The following is a 23,471-nucleotide window of genomic DNA, read 5'->3' on the forward strand; positions in this document are numbered from 1 at the left end:
CCCCCCCCCCATTACTCGCGCGATGATCGATCTTCGCTCGCGTACATATATCGTACGTAGATACCTACGTAGGATACGTACGTAGATCTCGTGTGTTCTCGAGCGAGCCGTGGCTCTCCCGGCGCGGCGATCGGTTCGAATTCCGCGTCGTAAATCGTGAGAGCGGCGATCGATTAGTCGTCGTCGCGCGTTTGTTTCCGTCCCGGGCTCACTCGGAAACGGGACTGCTTCGGGCTTTCGATTGTTTAAGAATCGATTGCGCCAGGTGCGCACCTGTATATGTGTGTGTGTGTGTGTGTGTGTGAAAGGCGAGTCGAATGGAACGTCCAACGATCGAAGAACGATGTCTGCCGCGGATGCTGATCGTTTCGCGCGCTGTGTTCAGGGGTTGCGAGGCATAAGGAGCAATCGGACGCCACATTCGCGTAGGTAGGGGTCGCTTTGCTTTTATGAAAGCCGCCGTTTCGCCATATTTATTGGGACTGTTGTTACAAGTGCTGTTCTTTGTAACTGTCCGGCGGTATCGCCCGACCGTTAAACTTTATTACGACGCGCTCTCGCTATTGTTTACGTATAGTTTTATTACGAGCCACGGTGCTTGCCGTTTCGCTCGATATATTCCCGCGGTATTATTATTTTCTGCTTTATACACACATGTCGTAATCGGCGCGCTACGCTCGATACTAAATATTCAGGCTCCTATTTCCGGCGCTGTACAAATTGCCAAATAAAACGTCGGTAAAATGTCAGATACGTGATCAACGGGAAATGAGGAAAAAGTGGCGAAAAAGCCAACGAGAGGTCTAACTTGCGAAACACGCACGGTCGATCGTGAAAATGAAATAAAAAATGACACGTCGCAGAAGTCCTTTTAAGAGTCCAAGTGTTCCGGTCGTCATTTCAGCCCTCTTCAATGGAGATGCTCAGAAATAATATCACGCTAGAATTATTCGACTAGGAACGTGCTATCAGTGTGGACTGCAGGAATCCCAGGAGGGCGTCTCAAACTTGAACACATTGGCGACGGGTAAAATTTCGCTGACATTTTACTAAAATTTCGCATTCGTATTTGAGGAATGAGAAAATCATGTTTCTCATCGCCAACGCGTACTTTTATGAACGTCACCAGTTGAGACGAGATCGAAACCTTTGGGCAATTCTTAACGGTCTGTTTGATGCTACTTTTTATTTCATTTTAACGACTAAATGTGCACTGAGGGAAAATCCCATTAAAATTATCGTTATTTTCGGCTTCAACGATATCTCCCTCCGGTCTTAACCCAATAAATTGTAGTAGCAACAGTGTGAGGTTCTCATCACTGACATTATAGTAACATTTATTAGAAAAATGCTTCCTTTGGCTACAATTTTTTTCGCTCACTCAATTATAGTTACAAACGCCAAACATTTTTTCCTCGGTGTTTGTGCGCGTTTTGCAAATTGGATCTCGCGTTGGTTCTTAATGGCATTTCTTCTGCTTCTTGTTGATTGTAAGCATTCCGGTATCGACGAGGGTAACTCTGTTAGAGGGGTATCGTGCACCTTACGAAAGAAATTGGATAATCTCCGTCGCATGACGGCAGCGAAGATAGATTAGCGCCAGCAGAATCGCGCGTCGCTTCACCAACTTCGGGCTTCTTACACGATGCAACAATAGCGTATCACCGGGGTAAGTTGGAACGGGACGGAAATCACGACAGTGAGTCGATCTCGAGATTCATAAGTCGTGTCGATCTTCAAGATTCTCATAGCGAACTCGCTGCGAGATAAGTATGTAAAGTTTCCGCTATCGGCAGGATAACAATAGCACTCGTTCCTGAAGTCGCTTCGTTAAAGCCAAATATTGCCTTTTTTCAAGTTATCCCCCGGGGAGCAAGAAACTCGTCGATCGCAACCGACTGCAGGAACGCGCGCATACTCACTGAACTATCGTCTGTTCTCTCTTTCTCTCTCTCTAGTCGCTTCGAAAAACTCAGTCAGCCGGACGAATCCGAGTAGCGAAAGTTTCCCGAAACTCCGGCATGGCCGGAGTAACGGGCGAGATTGAAATACATTCGTTTCGCTTTTCCCTTTCCTCATCCTCTTCCTCCTCTTCCTCCTCTTCTTCTACGTCCCGTTACCGCTCCCTTCGTTTTTCACGCCAGGATCCTCGTTGCCTTTTATCCCGGTGCGCTACGTCGGATTTGTAATTCGGCGACTCGGACCGTTCTACCGTTGACGTCGCGCTCAAAAGCGGATGAAGTTCGAGAGCGGACCGACCGCGTCTGCACGGCGGCTAATTTACGGGGTTCAATTTTGATGATTACTCCGGACGAATCATCCCAAGTGCAAAAGAGCTATTGATCGTATAGAGCGAAAGAACCGTAATCCTATAAACCGACAGCTCCGCGGATCTTCTCTCTTTTTTGTTTTCTTTTATTTCCTTCCGACAGTGCCCTTTCCAAAGAGAATTTTACGACTATCGAAAATTCTAAAGAATACGTCGATTCTGCAAACGTCCGTAATCTGATATACGGGGAAAAAATGTTATGTCGGTGGAATTAATTCGAATAAATCTTGATTCAGTAGCACGCGGGAAAATAAGGTTCGATTGACGCAAAGATAGATTTGGTGCGGGAAAACAGGATTTCGGACATGAACCAAATTCGATTCTTGTAATCAAGAAGTTTGTTCCTTCCAGCCAAAACGTGTTTGGTTTGGAACTGATACATCATGCGTTATTTTAATAACACGAATGTTAGTTTCAATAACGCTGCTATCGAATCGAGAGGATATACTTCAATTATCGCACAGTTGATCAATTTCATTGACGTTACAGAATTTTCTATCGCGCATGTATATCTTACATAATCTTATTACTTATTATTTTGCGTTAATATTAATTTCCGTCATACTTATATATATATATAACTAATTAAAGGATCAATCGTACACCAGAAATAATCTATAAATGCTTTCTTTCCCTTTCCTCCTTTCTTTGGAAAAACGCACGTAAACTTGGGAAATCGCGGCGTGCGCGATATTACGGAGAGAGGGAGAAGCAGATTCTCGGTCTCTTGTTTTATTCACGTGTGATTATCCGGGATGAATAATCCAGTGGGAAGCGTGTAAACAATATTTCATCCCAAGTGACTGGTGTGTGCAGTAAAGCGTTGAAAGGCTTCCTTTCGCGGCCGGCTGCGGTGCAGGAAAGCGCAGCTCGAATATTAAAGCAGATCATATTCGGTGTAAATTAAAATTAATTGGGTCACATTATCAACTTTGTTTTACAACGGTTTCATTGCGCGTGGACCGTTAAGGACGTGGATATCCGAAACAGCGAACTTTGCGCTCTGTGAACTAATTTCACACGATATCGGCTTGTAAAAGAGATGATTATTTTAACCGATTAGCGAAAAATATTTCAGCATTATTACTAGGCCACTCTAGATCTTTCATTTTCTTCGTTTATTTGTTCATGCTAAAAATAAGAGGAGACGGAGATGAGAAACGATGTGAAGCGAGCGCGTATCCCGGATGGAGACGCGGGTACTTTAATTCCGTCACTTATTTTCGTCGTCGAGTGAAGAGCGCAGAGCGAACCCGGGCGCAAGATTCTTTCTCCCTCGGAAGAGGATTCGTCTGAAGCGCGTCTCGTGATATGCTCTTCGTAACTACGCCGTTCCCCGAGGAACACGAGGGCGCGTAAATCCGTAAATCGGCCCGCTACTCATCGCAGCATCCTTCGGCAACTTCTGCCCGAGTCCGCGACTCACTCGGGTCAACTTATCAGCGTGCGGGAGAAGGGAAAGCTGTTACCTTACGTAAAATGAGAAACGAAGGAGAAGCGGATTCTATTTATGGAAACTAATCAAATTCGAGCTCACGATTATCGTCGTCGCGAGAGATTTCGCACGAAGTCACTTCCTTGAGAAATATGTTCGCCGATTTTCGAAGGTTAAATATCGCTTGAAGTTAAGAGAACCGATGTGCCCCTTGCATCGTACATTTATGTAATTTTATTCAGCGAAATAGTATTAATACTCTCAGATATTCGAGCACTATGCATTAATTTTGGCCAATAAGGGCTGCGCTTGGACGCCGGTAGCGAATAATAATTTCTCTCTTGAGGGAGGTTTGTTATCCTATAATAATAACAATTAACACTATATTATTCTATACTGTTGTTGTTGTTGTTATTCGCTATCCCAATATCCATACACAGCTCTTTATTGGTCAAAATTAATTCTTAGTAATATAATTTTAACTTAAAACATACAAATTCTTGCTCCAGCCGTCTAACACGTTTGGACGACGCATACTTTTTTATTCTAATATTGATCATGTCATGCGTATACATCGACTCAAGATCTTGCGTCTACAAATACTTAAACAAACCAATAAAAGAAAAGGCGTGAAAATTCATCACATGTCTTTTATAAAGACAATTTGAAACACACAACGGACTATAACGGGAGATTATAAAATTACGGTCGGAAGCAGATCAGGGGTTCTCTTTTTCTCTCTTTCTCTCTCTGTTTCGCTCGACCACCGACTGCAGACTCTGTCTCTGTCTCTGCTGTAATAAAGAATGAATTAAGAAATAAGAGAGATCAATACCATTATAACATTCTCTTTTTCGCTTAGTTTTATATCATTTCGCTCGGGAGACCTCTTGAAATGATTAAACGGAAAATCGCCGGATAGCTCTTAGCCGCGTCGACGAAGTCGCTGCGGCTTTTGTCGTAATTTTCGGGTATTCCGTAAAATTAATCTGGTCGGGTACGCAGCCCCGGACGGTGCCGTGAGAGCGCTGCTACAAGGGCCTCAAGGGTTGCAACTCGTTCGTAGAATTCGAAAGTTTAGATTGCACCTCCGCGCTGGCCCTGACCAATTGGTTTAGTAGTTACGGCCGGTATAACGATGGCGGAAAATGCCGGAATTGGGATGCATCGGTCACGGGAATCGGGATCTCGGCGAATTTACCCGCGAATTCCATTATTCCATCGATCTCAGCCGAAAGAGCGTCGACATTACGCAACCCCCGGTGTCGCATTACAGGAAAAATCATCGAAATTTTACGCGAAATTGTCCTTCAACCTCTACAAATTAATTAACTACCGGTTTTCTATACGATCGCTCGCGAACGCTCAAGCTCATTTCGAAGTGATTTTTTTACTTTAAACAAATATACGAACGCACACAGCGGTGAGACGCGCCGTCGAGGCTGTTAAATTGTTATCGATATTGACATTTCTAATCTGGAATATTGGCGCTCACTGTGTACGCCCTTCGCCTCCGAGCACGCACTTTTTGTGCGTTCTAAATAAATTGGAAATAAAAATAGATCAAGTCATCGGTATGGGTGGTATTTTACAAAATCGTTACGCAAAAAAATAAACGCTCTCTATTTTCCCTGCTCTTTTTTCTCATCTGAGCGCAGTATTGATAGTGCGAACATGCACCGAACGAACGAAACCACGGTTTATACCAGACGCCGGTTAACCGAAATGTTTTACACCGCCCGTAACGAAATTGCCATTCGAAATTACATCGAATCGTCTTATAATTTAATATCTCCTTTTCTGTAATGCAAACGAGGTTACGCACGCGAACACGAGCTGCCGTTTGAAATTCTAAAGGTGGAAATTAAGCTCGAATCGCGTTCGTATCCGGACAGATGGCCCTTTTTCATCGTGTTGTCGATCGGCACTAGCAAAACAATCCAAATTAAGCTTTAAACGCCGTTGCGTACATAAACCGGCATAACAGCTTGAATGTCTTCCCCAGGCTCCTCCGTTGGAGTTAAACAATAGTATTACTGACTGCCGCGATGATTCACAATTATAATCCTTTTTTCGCGCGCATGTAATCCGAAGTATAATTATGAAATACTTGAAAAATTATGAGAATGTACATGTTATTTGAAATAAAACAAACCAAATTCAGCTCATAACAGGACAACGTAGACAGCTAGTCTACGAGGTCACGTAATGTTAGTGCCATTCCGGCACGGAATGTATTAATAACCTGGTTTTACACTGCGAGTTAAAGCTACCATGCTGGCGTGTGTATTTCTTACAGGGAAAAAACAATTCCGTTAATGTAACGTGAATATTCCGTTACTTCGCGGCAGAATAGGGACCAGATGGGAAACTCGATTGCAGAGACAGAGAAATGCCCGTGGATTTCCACTGGACCAATTGTTTTCTTAACCGAGTTATAATACGGTTGACAACGTTCAGACGAATATTTTTCGCCGCGTTAACAAAGACATCATATCTCCTCATAGAATTTTCGTCTGGTCCCTATTGAGTTATAGTCGAGCTGAGATTTTCCTTCCGCGTAACGGAAAATCTGAAACGACGTAACTTCATATATTGATATCGTTTGCCGGTCTGCGTGAGAATAGCTGCCGCACTGAGAAGAAAACTTTTGGTATATCTGCAACTATATATATATATAATCGTATAAATAAAAGAATTACAGTTAAGAGAGACCTGATTTTTCTGATACAAATGTTACTATAATGTCAGTGATAATTACCTTACATGCATATTGCAACCATCGTTTTTCGTGTCAAAGCGGAAGAAAATATAATTCAGGCCGAGAACGAATATTCGAAATTTTCGGGGAAGAATTAATTAAAATGATGAGGGAAATAATCGAGGAAATAATCAGGATTTGTTTGAACGAGGAATTCGTAGGATTCATTTAACGCGGGAGGTTGATTCACCGCGTGCGTTTGTCCAGGAGAATTACCCGGTGCGTGCGTAAACATACATTAAACATTTATATTCTCCGCAAAAATCAATAAATGCTATGTATATCGCTGCAACAACCACGATTAAGCCCTTAAAGGCCCGTCCTATATCTCTTCGTGATTGGTCACCTGCGGAGCCTGTGTAAATAACTTTGTTGGGATTTCTCTCGACGTACCGCCCTTCTCCGCCGTATGTTGAGGATGCAAATGACGATGAACAATCTCTCCTCTCCGACATACAGTGTGTTCATTAACTCACGGCTATTCGTTTGCATTACAGGCTTGAGACAGCGCCCCGGGCCTACGGATGCGCCGAGAGGAGGTGAGTGTTTTCGCCGGGCATGCGGGACTACACGCCTCAGCTTGCACCGATATTATTATATCGATTCTATATAGCGTTAGCGATGTATTAACGCGAAGCAATATTATCAGAATTATTGTCACAATAATATTTATTATCCATTGCGATTACCGCGTGTGCCGCTTGTTGAGCGCGCGCGATTCACGTAGCCGAATCGGGCGCAATTCGCCGGCCGATGAAGAATGCAGATGCCGTTCGATTTAACAAACTGCACAGAGGCATAAAATCTGATTCGGAAATGCCGGCCGGAAAGCACGGAGCTAAACGCGAGTGCTAATACTCTTGACCGCTTGTAGCTACCGGCACCGGCACGCTCATTAGCGTAATTGGCGTAAGCTTCTCTCGATTAACGGGAACATTTCGCGGGCCCAGGTGGACGCGGGAGAAATTCACGGTACGTCATTTAATTAACCGGCGAACGGCGCCGAAATAAAGACGTTAAAGCGCGATTACAGTGCCGTTAAATTCGGCCCGATTCCATCCGGCCGTCCAACTCCACCCCCATCCCCTTCCGTCCTCCGACGCGATACTTTCGACCGAGCGCGCGCGAAATTCGCGGTGCATTTGGCAAGCGGCGATTATACAAATTTTCGCGAATCGCAGAAAGCCGAGATACAATTTGGCCGCTGCGGTCTTTCAGGCCACTCGTGCGTCACAATCCCCCCCCCCCCCCCCCNNNCCCCCCCCCTGCTGTGCGTCAGGATAGGGGGAGAAGGTGGAGCAGAGCCGTTTTAAAACCAGTTCGACGATGCGATCGCCCGGCGGCGCGAAATGGCGCGTCCGACGAGAAAATGTTGCAGATTTCGCGACGAGTTCAGCGAGTGCTTTATCGGCACATTACGCCCCGGTACAAACGGCCGCTCGCGTTTCACACTCGGGCCGGGGTTCATAGAAGAAAATTGAAGCGTTAGCGGCTTTTCGCGCCCGAAACTGTTCTTTTTCCGCCGGCGAATTCGACGCGCGAATTTTCCAAGCCCCGGCCATTGTGTGTCGGACGGCAACGCTGAAAAAATACGCGGCCGTCGCGGCGCGCGCGCGCGAATTATTTCCGTCAGGTCTCGGTTTGATTTTTATTCGGGCTCGTGACATTACTCTTTTGCAAAAACAATCGAGTTTCGCCCGCACGCGTGTAAACATGCGCGTTATTCAATCCTAATTCGGATTGCTAATCGAGTTGCCGTATTTTTTCCTCTCCTGTCCTTTTTTTTTCTCCCACGCGCGGACAATCTCTACGCGCGACATAAAAATAAATCTAATCTCCGGCCCGGCTAACGCATACGATTATTTCCAGCGCGCAGTTTTGCATACGCGCAAATAGCGGGAATATAAAAATAGGGATGGCTCGAAAATGATTGCCAGCTGGCGCGTACGACTCACGCCTCGCTCCGCTCGATCGCGCGGCGTCACTTTTTAATGACGGTGGAAACGAGATTAATATCAACGCTAATCCAATTTACTTCAACCCGATATTTGGAAGATACGGATATCCCCAGCGATTTACCGTCGCGCTCCATGGATGTCCAATCTTCGCGGGCGCGCATTCGAACTCAAATATTTTTCAAAGCAGCGGACAGTCCGCCTCGTGAACGCAGATTGGCCGTTGCGTTCATCGTCAACGTTGTTTCGGTGATTTTATGTATTTATACGCAACCGTATATTTAAGGATTAAATAAAGTTGATGAAAACGAGTGCGCGGGATATCTCCGGAACGTCATTAGACATTAATCCTTTGAGTGGCTCTTTGCTTTTTAATAATTTTGATGAAAATACCGGAGGAGCTTTTGTGAAAGTAAAGTTTGTGATAAAAAGGAACGTAAAAAATGTAACACAAGAGCTGCGTCATTATTATTTATACGCGGTATTTTCTGTCATAATATTTATATTACGACAGATGATATTTCGCGACGATGCTTTCTTCCCCTGCTATTGATATCCCTGTGATGGATGCAGAAAGGCTTTGATTCTTTATTACGTTATAAAACTTCCGATATAACCGATGTAAACTCATGTTTATACTCTTCAAATCTGATTTCGTTCGCCCACCGTCGCGGGTAATTATGACTTTAAGCGACAACATTGCCAACGATTTTCCAAGTAGGAGTTAATTGCTGACGAGGGACTGGCTGAGTACCGATTTTTAGAATGTATACGATTCCTACACGGATTGCTTCAGCAATTATTCGTTTCTTTCTTCTCGTGTCAGAATGTGCGCTGTTTAAAGATAAAGTAACCAAGTATTTACAAATTAAAATTTTCCTGTCAATTTACACAATCAATGTTTCACAGTTTACGTCGCGCGTTCTTAGAGATGTTCTTCGTTTTTGGAGAAAAGAAGAGCTTAAAGAGGATTAAGAAACGCTATCACACTTCCGGCACTTTTCGCTCGTCTTGTTAGAAGCGAGACGCGTTTCTCGGTATTCAGAGGGTCGAGACAAATTAACAGAGAAGGGAGAAGTTACGGTCGATCATATTCACGATTATTAAGTCACAATCGATCGTTATACATTACTCTTGCGAATCCCGCCTCCCTCGGCACGGTCGCGACGCGGCGCGCTCCATTATTCAAAGCGAATCGTTTCTACGGATTTTTCGCGGCCCGCGACGCGGTCTCCCGCCGCTTCCTTCGCGACCGAAATTCGCCTTGCGACTGAAAATTCGCGCCCCGAGTTCTCCGTAGCATGTAAAAGCGAGAGGACGTAACCCCCGGCGCGACTCGTTAAAAATTAATGTATTCCGTTAGCAGCATCGACAGGCGGAATACCGACGAGAAGGGCCCTTTTTGCGCCAACGGTCCGCATAGATGTCCTCATCAAAGGACATGTCGTATCCTTCCCTGCAGCCGACCGCTATTGAAGGGTGAACTGCTCGTCGCGCGCGCTCGTCGAAAGTTAAATTGCCTCAGTCTCTCTCTGTCGCAACGGCATCACTGAATTTTTAGTTCGTTTCTGAAGCGCCCGGCTGCACATCGCGTTAGCTCGCGCGCACGATCGCGACACGAGCCTTCGCAATCGCGCGACGAAATCAAGATCAGGCTAACTGAGCGTTCGGCGAGTCCCCGAGTGCGCGGAGGAGCCATAAAGGATTCCACTCGTACGTACCGAGCGCTTCAAGCGGCGGTTATTTACATATCGAATTTTTCCTACCGCGAGGCTGATGAAATTAGACCCGGGGCGGTTTCCAACGGCGGTTTTACACCGAAATGAATAATTTTCTATTCACTTTGCCGAGCGGCGTGTAAAAGCCCCGCGCCGATAACTCCGGTACCGCCGGCGTCGCTTGTGTACGCGCGTACCATTTCCAAGGCCGAGAGTTGCACGACTTACCTCGCGCAGGTACGCGCCTAAGGTTACAATGACTTTGGTTGTCGTGCTTTCGACCTTATGCGTACTAGTTAGAGTCATACACGCCGTATACTATCCCCTAGATTGAAAGTTGTACAGGATCAAAGTTTTTCTATCGAATTTAACGTATCTCTCGCAACGTTCGCAACGAGCACTGTCGGTCGGTCTTTCGGCTTTGCGCACGATTCGAAGTATCCGGCAGCGAACTGCAAATAACGACTTCATCCCGTGGCACGCTTGAGCAGTTCGCGCGCAAAACATCAAACGAGCGCCCTTTCTTTCTCGACCTCGCTTAGTTAATTCGCTCTTCGCGGCTTTTATTCCGGCCCTTATCCCGGCGTAACCGCTTTATTCAGATTCCGAGCGGCAAGAAGAAGATAGAGGAGACGGGAGACGCGCGTCCGTGTCGGTGCGGGAATGAATCGAACAGCGAAACGACGATAAATCCCGCTCCTCGCGGCCGATTCATCCGCCGGCGGATGGCTTAATTTAAACGGCGCACGGAAGTCTCCCGCCGTAATTACCGTCACAACTGGGGTTTTGTTTCGTATCCGCAGCCGGGATCGTGCGGCACGGCGCGCGCACGGATGTCACGCTCGCCTCAGACGCGGCGCGACGCGTCTCTCCCGACCCGCCCGGCCGTAATTAAAGCCGAATGATATTCGTTGCTTCGCGAAAGTTTAGATTATTCTGTCGCGAGCGACGACGCGACCGGGAACGACGCGCGATTTATCGTCCCAAGCGACGCGCGCGCTCTTTTCGCCGATGACCGGGACCTCCCGATGTCCGAACACACCGCGTTCCCTTCATTCCTCGGGCCCGGTTCGTATATACGCAGCGTGGCGGTCTGACTATTACTACAATGAAAGAAAAAGCAAGTAAAGAAAATAAAAGATATTCAGTCCCCGGTAGGTAATTAATTAATATATGCTTACTTTTGACGATATGCGTATTTTTACGCTGGAAAGTTTTCTCCTCACGCGAGGGAATACACATTTCCTTAAATACGTAACTTGGTGTGAAAGCAATTGGTTCGCTTTTTACCTAAAGAATTTAGATTTAAATAAATTTACCAACACTCAACGAATATTTTTATTTTTTATTTTTTAAATGTTGGTCTCTCGATGTACACAAGTTACACGTGTTTCATACACCTGTCGCCCCGCAAAAAAATTTTCCCATTTCTGTTTTTTTTTTATATTTTTCGTTCTATTGAATTCAACAGTTATAGGGTAAATATGGGTTTTAAAAATGGAGGAATTTCAAAACGGCTCTTGAAAATGGAGAGGAACTTCTTATTTGATTTTTTAACAATATATCGATCTTATCCATTGAACGAAAGTGCAAGTTCCTACATCGTTTCTGATTTCATTCCAGACAGTTAACTCGTGATCAGGATAAGAACGGAATTTCCGATTGGTATCACAGATTGAATACCAATTTCAAGTCAAATTCGAACATTCTCCGGGAACTTGGCTGTACCTCGAGAAGCCTTGAGAAATATCCTCACGCGGGCCTTTGTTCCTCCGTCTCATTAAAGTTTTAAATCTCCAATTGCGGCAAACCGTCGCTGATAACGCTGTCCAATTTCAAGATCCATTTAAAGATTACTGGTAGTACGACATATTTAATATATCGCCCGTCTTGGGGATAAAAGATACCGCCAGGACGTCCCGCTTTCATCCTCTTTCGAAGAAATTACAAGTATCGTACTTTCCGTCGCTATTATTCCGGGAGCACGCGAAGAAAGAAAGTCACTCGGCCGCCGCGGAGGGTCCTTCTCGATAGCCTTCGTGTATCGCGTGATACACGCCACTCGAGTCGCAGGATCTCGCGGTGGTTAACGTTTGAATCTGATGCTCGTATCTAATTCTGTTTAGCGGACTGACCGACGATGTACACGTGGACGCGGCGCCGTGCCGCGCCGCGTCACGCCGCGTCGCGGCGCGCCGGCTTGCGGGAAAGTTTAAATTATCCTGTCCGCCGGGAGAAAGCATCTCTCCTCCGCGGGGAGACGACTCGGATTGGTCGAGTCTGATTAGTTCAGCGGTCCCCCGCTCGTTTTATCCTCTCTGTTTCCCTTCATCCCTGCTCCCTCTCCCAACTCTTTGGCCCCTCTCTTCCTCTCTCTCTCTCTCTCTTTCACTTCCGCCAGTGTCCTTTCAACAGTTCGGCAACTATCGCGTACCCAGACTGAAGAGACCGGCAGTGCATTTGGCGAAGGTGTTGCTACGGCTTTCCTTCCGAACGAACTAACCGGAAACTGCGGGCGGAAGGTGCCGTGGATTCACCTTGGCTTTCTTTGTCCGCCGCCTTCCCTTCCCTCTCTTTCCAGCGACCCGTTTCCTCCAGGGCGTCTATTCTTTACTCACGGCTTCCTCCCGGTCCTCTTCCCGGAGCGAGCACGAAGACGTTGTATCGTAACTACGAAATTGCGGCGATCCCCCGGTTTCTTGTTTAATCAGACCTCCCTGACTAACATCGCGATGGTTTCGGAAGCCCGTATCAATTCACATAATGAACGCCCGGAAGGTGTAGAAGCGGCTTTATGGACCTCGAATGTCCCGGGGGGGTCGCGGTGGGCTCGGTTTAATCAGCTGCCGGATATTCCCGCGATACACACCGCCGGGATCTGCGAAGTGGCCGGCGATAATGCGAACGGGATTTCTTCCAGTCGCCGAAAGTTCCTCAATGCGCTTATTCGAGCGGCGCGCAAAACGATCATCCGAGAACTACTTCGACGGGGGGAGGGGGAGAGGAAGAGATAGAAGAAGAGGATACCGCGGATTCGTGCGAAACGGCAAGTTTCACGAGAAGTCAGATTTACCTTTTCATAAATTTCATTTCGGACGAGCGTTATTCCATCGCTGTTGTAAGGGCTCGTTTCCGATGCGATAGGTCGCAACATAAGATCGTAAAGGAAGTAAATTATCCTCACTTCTTATTGCCTTACGAGCAATCGGGCATCGACCAATCAGAATAAAATAGACAACACTTTAAAGCTCTAACTTTCTCCTCCCTGGTTGGTCCGCTTTACATTTTCTTGGAAGTTATAGTAGACAGCACGGTTTTAAGAACACTAAATTCTACGACCTTCAGCTAAATGCCATGAACTTACAACTATGTTGTTACGACCGTTATAGAACGACCTTAAGGGGGGAGGGTTTTCCGTTGCGTGATACTATCTGCACTGAGCGAAAAGAAATATCTAAGAAACGAAAGAATATTTATCCGGCGGATACTAATGACATATTTATTTATATTAATATGTATGTTTTTTACGTTGAAAACAATTTTTTCAAATGGAAAAAAATTATATTTTCTTAAATCTGTAACTTTTTATGAATGCAGGTGCTTGTTCTGTTAAAAAAAAGGAGAATCGGATCAAGTACATATATTATTAGTACCCGCGGAATACATATTTGTTCGATTTTTTATTCTTAAAGAATGGCAGGGAACTTTTCGCCTGTGACTTGTGCCATCTGTCATTTCAAATGCCCGGCGTCCGGGACACCCTGTGCACCTACACACGCGTACAAATCCGGAAATTTGCATAGCGCGGTAAAGGCTCGATCGGTGCAACTCGATCGGTTTCGCCGGGGTCTGGCCGTACAAATCACGCGAATAAATGAAAGATAATAATTACGTCGCTGGGAAATACGAGAGCGCGTAATGCGAAATGAGTGTCTGGGGAGTCGCCACCTGTGGCGACGAGCCGGATCGGCCGGGCTCTCGGCGGTCGCGTCGTGTCGCTGCCATAAACTATCGCTTCCGGTAAATCACGTTCCATATCTCACCACGTTGATGTGTATCGCGCGAATTAATATTTATGGCATTACGTTGACCGTGTTCCTAGCGCGAGCTCTCTCGCCGGAATGCATCCTCCAAGTGGGCGGTAGGATTGACACGAAATTGCATTCGTATCAAAATGCGCGCCGCATGATGCCCGGATGGACGCGGCCGATCCACCCCTATCTGCACCCCCCCCGCTCAGTTTGCCGCGGCGAAATAACAGCGTGGAAAAAATCGAGCCGAAATGAACGAGAGGGGGATGAAACGAATTCAACGAGCCACGGAGTATACATCAAAGAGCGGCCGCGAGGGCGAGAGCGCGAGAGGCGCCAAGCTCTCTTTTGTATGGATTACTGCGGCAAATAGGACGCAGGATAAAACTGTCGGATTACCCATGGCGATTCATCATGTCCCGATCAGTCGCGACACACACACGCGCGGGCGCACAACAGATGCTCAGGTGGGCATACAAAATTTGGATTTCGCCCTTCTCCCCGCCCCGCAGCCCGTAATCGGTTTATTTTTTACTTTTTACGTTTTTTTTTAATTCATTTTTTTTCAAACGTTTAATCGCGGAATCAGATTTAATCCACGGTTATAGAATCGCGCTGCTCAGTTATAACGTGCGTGTTTCGCGTCTCGATTTTTGATATATTGCCGTATGTATATCGCGTTACGCCAATATTTGTCATAAAGGAAATCTCATTATGGATTTATATCGGGGGCCGGCTGATTCGCGATATCGAGTTGTGCGCCATCGCGTGGTACGAATTCGTTATGAAAATAAGCGCGGTGGGAATTTGAAAAAAAAACGCCGTGTTTTATTTGTCCCGGGTCTTCCCGTGCGACTCGAAGAATTTTCGATCTCCGAACTCGTCCCGACGACAACGAGGAGAAAGAATGTACATTACAATCTCGCAAGACTCGCGACGGCTCTACCGCGCACACATTGAAAGAAATCACATTCAAATTATTTATTTTATTTATTTTCTTTCTTTTAATTATCTTATAAATCTCCAATAATTATCTTCTAAATTGAAAATAAGAGATTTTGATGAAACGTGATTATGATTATGATATTCGTTATAATTATTATTATTCTAATTCTCATTTGGAAAAAAATGTTTTCTCAGTACAAAAATATGCACATTAATGTAAACAAATACATGTCATTAGTATTCGTCGAATAAATATTTGTTCCTTTTTAGATATTTTCTCTCTCAGTGTGCGGAAAAATATTTTCCCCGGCTGGAATGCTATCACTTTTCCGCGATTGTAGTTACAAAAAGCGAAAATTTTTTTCGCCCCGGTGCAAGATTATCCGCACGCCTTCACGCGACGCGAAGAGACAGATGCGAGGCGGATTAGAGGCTTGGTAATCTCATTGTGATTGAAGCACAAAGGGTGTGTCGCGCAACTAGCGTCGCGACGGCAACGGCGGCGCCGAGTGGGAGAGACGCGGAAATTTACTCCGAGACAAGCGCGGAAGAACGCGCGGCGCGACTATTATTATTCTCATGTAGATCTCGCAAAGTTCTGCGGCGGGATCTGCTGAAGAGCGATAACGAGGCGAGGAAAGCACGAACTTGCCTCTCTCTCGCTGGGACTCGCATTCCGCGCTAATTCGCCTGCACGCTGGCAAGTAGTGTCAGTACCAGATGTTAGACGGCGCCATTCGGCCGAGCTTCTGCATTTCGATTTGACTCTTATAACGGCCAAGTTTCGCCCCTTCGAGTTCGGGAAAATCGCGACAGGCTCGCCGACGAAGAATCCCGCAGGTTCGTTCGGGAAGTTATACGGCGTCTCGAACAGACGTTCGACGTTTTCCGAGAGACGTTGACGCTTTCGGAGCTTCTCCCGTTGGGCAAGAACGTGTGCGAGCTTTAGCGCGGAATCGTTTAACTTAGATTTTAATCAAAAGCGCGGGGCAGAATATTTCGAGTGAGAGAACGCGATTTCCGAGTCTCGCCGACGCTTGCGTTTGCTTAAAAATAAATATTCTTTGTAATCCGGGGAGATGCTGAATAAAAGTGGGACATCGCGCGCGTCTACGTCGGAATAAATTTACGGAAACGGCCAACGTCGCTGTACAAATTAACTATAATGACGTTACAATCTTTACGGCGTTATTCTCATGGAAAAGCAGATTAGACATTGCAAAAACAGTTAGGGGGAACCATTTAACTTAGCTGCGCACCGTAGCGGAATTAATACGGTTTTGCAGTCTTATTTACGCTTTCTTTCGTTCGTCTCGCGATTTAATTATCCCATCGTTTCCCAAGGCCGTTCTAACAAATATTTTACATTGAATTATACGAATATAAATCTCTCCTCTCTCTCCCATCTTTCGTCTCTCGGAGCGGTCTTTCCTGCAAAAAATTTACCGGGATTCCAGGATATTCAATTGTCGGCGATTAATAATTGTCCAATCTTATCGTACATTAATGTGCGTAAACTGTCCAGATCGATATTTTTTTAACGGATTTTTGACACTTTCAATGTCAAGGTCTGTTAAAAGCCTCTTTCCGGAGACCGCATCGTATTCTTTTTTATGCAATTGTGCGAAACAGATTTAGTTTGTTAATGTGGACATAGAAAACAAGAATTTTTACTGGCATACCGTGTTGAAAATCGCAACTCTTAAAAAATAAGAACTTACGTCCCTTCCAAGCTATTCAATTAATTCAAGAGTCAACTTCACAGTCAGCCGCTTTAATACGATAAAAATGGCAGTCAGTCATCAATAAGAACAATAAGCTAATAAGAACTGCTAATTAAATTGTCTGACAGTGTAACGCACGTGTTTTTTTGCCGATCCGACGAATAGGGAGGTGCCCTGGTTGATGGCAGTATTTTTCGCAACTCAGATTAATTAATAATTGCGGATTAAGAGAGACGGTGGGGAGGCGCATTACAGTATCCTACGTATGTCAAAAGTTCGCACGGGGAAAAAAAATATTTCGTATTTGTAACTATGATCGTCATAGTGAAAGAAGTAGAGTCGGAAGAACCATTTATTTAGTAAACGTTACTATCATGTCGGTGATAATAACCTTACATATTGTTACTGCTATTTTTTGCGGTTAAAACGATAAAAGAGGGGTATAATTGAGGTAAAAAATATTTTCTAATTTCTCTCAGTATGGAAAAAGTCCGACACGTGCGTTGCACCGCGGGCCAATTTTAGCTTCTCGTTAAAATTTACAATTTCGCGTCCAACATGCAGCAACGACTCTCACTAGGCGTTCTCGTTGCTTGTGTATCTTCAGGGCCTTCGATATATCATTTTTCAAAAGTCAGTCACTCCTCCGTCCGACGACGACGGGGAATACCGTTGATGTCTGACGGTGATGCAACACGCGCTATTTAATACCCGGACCGACGAAGTACTCCTCGGGGCCGTGAAGAAGATGGGGGTACTGGGGATAGGGGAGGAGGGGAACCGGGCGAAACTCAATTAACAAAGTGGCTCGTCATCGTCTCCGGCGTCGAAGCGAAATCCGTTTAATGCACTTTATCTTTGTTGCCGCAGCAACGGAAAGCACTTGAAATCCGTTTAATACACTTATCTTTGTTTCTACAGTTTACGGGGGAGCGTTTTGCTTTCAACGTTTATTAAGTTAGTACGAAAGCGCGGCAAGACGTAAAGCGAATGCGTCGGCATATACACAGAGAGGAGAACGGTCGCCGGATAATCTTATCAACGGCCGAGGCTACGTGTGTCCGTCCGCGTTACATTTTACGCGTACATCGAGTGTCCGTGGTCTTTTTCCTCTTTTCTCTCTCTTTCTCTCTCTCTTTCTCTCTTTCCTTCCCTTCCTCCCACGACCGACTGCGTTATCTCCGCGCGGCAAAACGCCCCTCTTCGGTTAGGATAAAGCGGAGAAACGGCCTCTTTTGTCTTCCACTCTCGGGCTTTGTCGCGAGTCTCTTGCGATCGCGTCGACACACACTCAAAATAGTTGCGCTATAATATTCAATTCAAGAGTCTTATTTTGAACGCATAGCGAACGCCAATGGGCTCTCGGTGGTACAAACCCCTCCCGGTTATGCTTGGTTCGCGAAAGAACTGAAGCGAACAGCGGGGTGGTACCGAGGATCCTCGAAGAAATAAGGCCGAGCTTATTTCGGATGCGTAACGAATGCTGCAAAGAGAAAGCAACTCCGTAAACGTAAGCGCAGCCAAATTAACATGAGTTATGCGATGAGAGAGAAAGAGTAGACGTCAGGCGTTTACAAACACGAACCCGGAAAATATGAAATCGTTTGTAAAAATGCACTCGGTATCAAAGAATATAAATACCATTCGGGGGAGAAATTTGTTTCAATTTACCTAACGTTGAACAAACCAAAGGCGTTTGGTCAGAGAAAACCGAATTTCCGACTCTCACACTGGAAAAAGTATTCGGCAACAAATACTGAAATTTGAAGAATATTTGCGGACCAAATATTTGATTACTGCAACCAAATAATTTACTTCCATCCGCTGTACATAGAGCACTGTTCCCGTATTCCCTGTGCATATTGTATATTTTGGTATACGGAACTAAATTATTTGGTTGCGGCAATCAAATATACGGCGGGCAAATATTCAACAAATTATACTACTCGTTACAAAATCCTTCCTTCGGCGTGTGAACCGAATTCGGTACCTACAGTAAAAAGATTCCGTTTCTTCCAAGTCGAAATGCTTTTAGTTCGTTGATCATCAGTTGGATTCAACCCAACTGCTTTTTTTCGCGCATCGTGAAACCTCGTCACCGATATATACTCTTCTTCATTCTGGACGCACGTTTGCTGTGAAACGTGGTCTTTCTAATTCCTCGTGACGCTTATCACGAGCGTCACGTACAACGTCGCCTCAACTTGAGAATCAGAAAGGTGTGCTCGCTCGCTATGCGACCGGAGTGCGACCTCAGGAAGGCTGAATTGTCTCGTCTCGCGGCGCAAGAAACGCGCACGACATCGGCAGACACCACCAGCCGTCGTGCAAAAACTCGTGAGATTTTCTCAAAGGGCAGGTGACGAGGAGAAGAGAGAGAGAGAGAGAGAGGGAGAAAGGGAAGGGAGAAAGAGAGAGAGAGAGGTCGGTTCGAGCACCCACCGGGGCTCTCGATGGATCGGAGAACTTCTTTGTGCCGCCGAGTGGATTCCTTCGTCACATTCGACAGGTGCGCGCCTTGGGCTAAAAGTAGATGGCACTTCGCGCGAAATTCCATCTCGGCTCTCATCCTCGAGGCGCCGAGGCCCTCGGCGGCCCAAGGGCTTTCGTTTCTAGGCCCGCTCGCTCCTTCTCCTCCCCTTTCTCCTCGCGATTAATCGCGCCGAAGTAATTTCTCGACTCGGACTTGCGGCGCGCGTCGCCCAGCGATTCGTTCGCGAGATAGACGCGAGCCATCGGCGACGACAACGAAATTTGCAATTAGAGGAGACGGAGCACCGGAAGCTGGAGTGGAAATCGCGTCCGGGGCCGGCCGTGGGAAAAACGGACACGGACAGTCGGCCTCCTAATGGAGATAATTTATTATTTTCAACTTCCCCGCGCGCCGTACTACAACGGTTCGTCGCTCGCGTTTTCTCCCTTTGAGTCGCGCAGGAGGGGAGAGAGGGCTGTTATGGTGATGGATCGCGGACCGAGGAGCAGTCGGCGAGGCGGCGGAGGGTGAGGGGACTGCAGCGGAATGAAATCGGCCGGAAACGAGGGGGTGAAACTAGGCGAAGCCCGACTCGCGGCGGTTAACGCGAGGGGGAAGGTTCGGAACGATTATTTTACCGCATAATCGTGCGCCAGACGAGCTTCAGCCCCGGGGGGAGGGGGGGGGGGGGGGGGAAANAGGGGAAACGCGCTTTCGTCAGCGCGACTGATAACTTCGACGGCGGAACGACGGCGACGTGACCATGCCTTTTACGTCTTCGTTCGCGCTTTTATGCGCGCGATTCCGCCCGGTGTCCTTTGTATGTAAATGTTCCGTGAAGCGTCTCCCGCCCGTTCGAGATTGATGCTCGCGCGTTCGCGTCTGTTATTGTATTAATGGGCGAGTGAGCGCGCGAATTCGAGAGGACCGTTCTTGGGATCGAAGGTGGCGACCTGATCGGAAAGTATCCGGCCTCTGTGGGTGGGAAGTCGAAACTAGCTTATCTTTTCAGTTGGGATCCTACTCTCTTAAATAGAGTTTGCGAAAATAGACCGAATCAGTCAAAATCAGACGAAATAGTGTCCCAATAATGTCGGTGAATATTGTCAGTATTTCGCTTATAGTAAAAAAAAAAGAAAACCTCCTTCTCAATTTTTGCCCGGGAAGAAAGTGAAGAAATTCACGGTAAAGTTGAAAAATATATATATCTTTTTCCAATTTCATTCCTCCATCCGCGGAAGTAAACTAAGAAAACCGATTTTCTCGATAGTAGTAAGTGCGTGGTTCGAAATGCAGCCGATGGTCCACCGAGGGAGCTTTCTTATTAATTGTAAATTAATTGAAGAGAAACTCATTTCAAGATTAATTAAATTAATTACAAAAATGTTACGTTCTCTCACTGTTGGCTGTCTTCCGAGCTGCACCGGAAAAAGAAGCATTCAAATCGAAACCGAGTATACGCGTTCTGTATCGTTCGATCAAACCGCAGTTATTCCGATGAAGCGGTTGAACTAAGATGAACAGGGAGATACACGGCACCGATTTCCTCCCCTCGCGAGTGCACACGTCGCTTCCCCTTCGACGAACCTCCCGAGCGATAGCGCGCGATGTAATGTACGGGGCCGGGATGCTCGTATCATTATCTCGGCCGTGCAAACAATGCGACCGCAGGCGTTCAGCCGTGAACGCCACGGACGAACTGCAGAAACGTCCGAGCTTTAATACCGTCAAGCGATGTTGTTTGTCAATGGCAACAAGGAACAAGGAAGCTACACGCGCGTGGCCGCGTGTGCACGCGAGCCACACATGTGTACACGCGCCGGAGAGTTGCCGGATTGCAAGTTGCAATTTGCTGCAGCCGGAATTCGTAAGGCCGGCTCTTGAATACAGCCGTGGGGGTGTGTCGAGCTAATTGGCTGCGGGGGCGAACTGGGCCACCGGTTTACTACTGCCGCCGCACCGGCGCGCCGGTTTTGTACTGTGCGCGCGCGAAGTTTCCGACGTATCCGGTGATTTTCATCGCGCCCTCGAAATCGCCCGGCGGCGAGGCGTCGCGTCAACGAACGCGATTTGTTCTCCATTTCGCGAGGTGAGGAAGCACCGAACGAGGTCGTTTGACAGGACGAGATCCTCCTCTCGATTCCCGATCGTTTCGCCCTAGCGTTCGCTCTTTGATTTATTATGAGGAACCTCGTCCATTCTGAGTCGCATACTGGCCGATACAAAAGCAATGGACTGCGGGAAATGTCACAGCCATTGCTGAAGAGACCGCCGAAATCGGCCGATTTCATAGATCGATAGAAATTATTGTTATTTCCGGCGCCAGTTGTATCCTTATTTGGTTTCAACAGCAAAAGTGGGAGCGGCAATATGCATGCAAAGATTATCATCACTGACACTATTGCAGCGCATACTAGAGAAATGTATCTCCTGACTATAATTCTTCTTTCATCACGGTGTATAGTCACGATGTTATACAAATATATTTCTACCAGCGTAAGAAGTTCATTTTAGTTAGACGCTCGTGGGTCAATTTGACCCGGGCGCGAGATTCGAATCTTGTCGTATGTTGAATCATCGCACATATTATCTTTTAATGCACCGACTGCACTTCACAGAGAGCGTACAAAGGTGGCCGGGATTCTTTTTAAGACTCTCGAGACACGAAACGAGTAAGCCCGACGTCGGGCCGACGGGGCGCTTCGATATTAAACGTCGACGTTTATTCATTTAGTGCACGCGCATATCGCACGATTCACGTGATTGTACGCGCGGTTGCGGTGTCGCGTCATTATGCGAATTGCGAGCGCGGTATTCCGAGCCGAATAATTTCTTCATCATACTCGGGCGCCCGCCTGTCATCGACATGCAACGCGCGGATCGGCGGATATCGAATCGCGAAACTTCATTCGGTCTTGCCGCGTCGGTCGGCAGCGGGCGATTTCAATTTCACTCTCGTTATCGATCCGCCGCGCGAAGCGAGAGTAGGCGAGAGCGCGGCACGACATGCATCATACGAAATTAAAAGTTTATCGCTCGTTTCTGGAATACGTAATACCCCGACTCGAGTCACGCGACGGTACGTAATTCCGCCCGTACCGGCCGAATCGGAGAAGCGACGCGCCGAACCACTGATGTTTTTTTTTTCCTTCTTTTCCCGAGCAATTCTAAATCAATTTTTCTTTCAACGGAGATGTCGGAGCATCCCGCGTCGCAAAATTTGCTCTCACGCTGACCCGGCAGAGCCCACCGAACTCGAAACACCAATGGAGAATCTCGGGTAGTGCAATTATTGTAGTACCACACATCGAGAAGATAATTGTGATATTTGTTATTGTAATCGCATAAGCGAAAACATGAAAAGAATTATTTTTTAGTAAGTGTTATTTCCAGTGATATTAATCGTATATGCGTATTGTTACGCTACTGTTTTTTTTAATTAAAAGCGCACGTACTCTTATCTTATACTTCGTATCTGAATAAGTTATGTAATTAATATATTGATAATTAAGACAAAAATGTCTATGGTGTTTTATCTTGAGATTCTCCACTATTCTTTCAAGTTCGACGGAATTTGCAGAATGTAGTAATATCGACCCGGGCATGTCTAATTTTTAAGAAATTACACGTCTTAAGGGGATTGGATTGTTTAGCATTGGAAGTGGATAAAATAACTTTGTGTTCTGTAATTAATTACAATATTTAACAGAATATTGACATAAATTTTAACAATATTTCTAACCATTATATAACTTACATATGTACATTTATGATTGTGAATATTATACACCGTTAAGCGCGCTTAGAATATCAGATGATACTCATTTGTATTCAGTACCGGGGATATCGTTTGCAGATAATCTTAACGATTCCGATGTGTAGTAATAAAATCAAAGAGATATAACAGGCTGTTATTATTCAGGCTGTTATATTCAGGCATAACCAGAGAGTTATTACGTGTTCCAATTTGTAGAAAAAGTTCGGAGAAGAATTTTATCTTTTACGAAGATCAATTATTAAAATGTCACTTAACTTTTTATATTAACTTCAACGTTTCCCTCCCCAACTTTAAGAAATTTTAATAGAATTCGATTAAAAAT

The 23,471-nt window shown here is 46.0% G+C and overlaps 1 protein-coding gene across 1 annotated transcript in view; it reads left to right on the plus strand.

Moving 5' to 3' along the window:
• Nucleotides 1–23,471, plus strand: part of LOC106751111 (hemicentin-2) — a 427,635-nt gene that overhangs the window by 130,429 nt on the left and 273,735 nt on the right. Inside the window, exon 3 of the mRNA XM_014631902.1 lies at nt 7,023–7,064. Coding sequence (XP_014487388.1) covers nt 7,023–7,064 — 42 coding nt within the window. The remainder of the gene's footprint in view (nt 1–7,022; nt 7,065–23,471) is intronic.

Source organism: Dinoponera quadriceps, unplaced genomic scaffold (assembly GCF_001313825.1).
Source record: "Dinoponera quadriceps isolate SergipeBrazil2010 unplaced genomic scaffold, ASM131382v1 scaffold7286, whole genome shotgun sequence".
Lineage (NCBI taxonomy): Eukaryota > Metazoa > Arthropoda > Insecta > Hymenoptera > Formicidae > Dinoponera > Dinoponera quadriceps.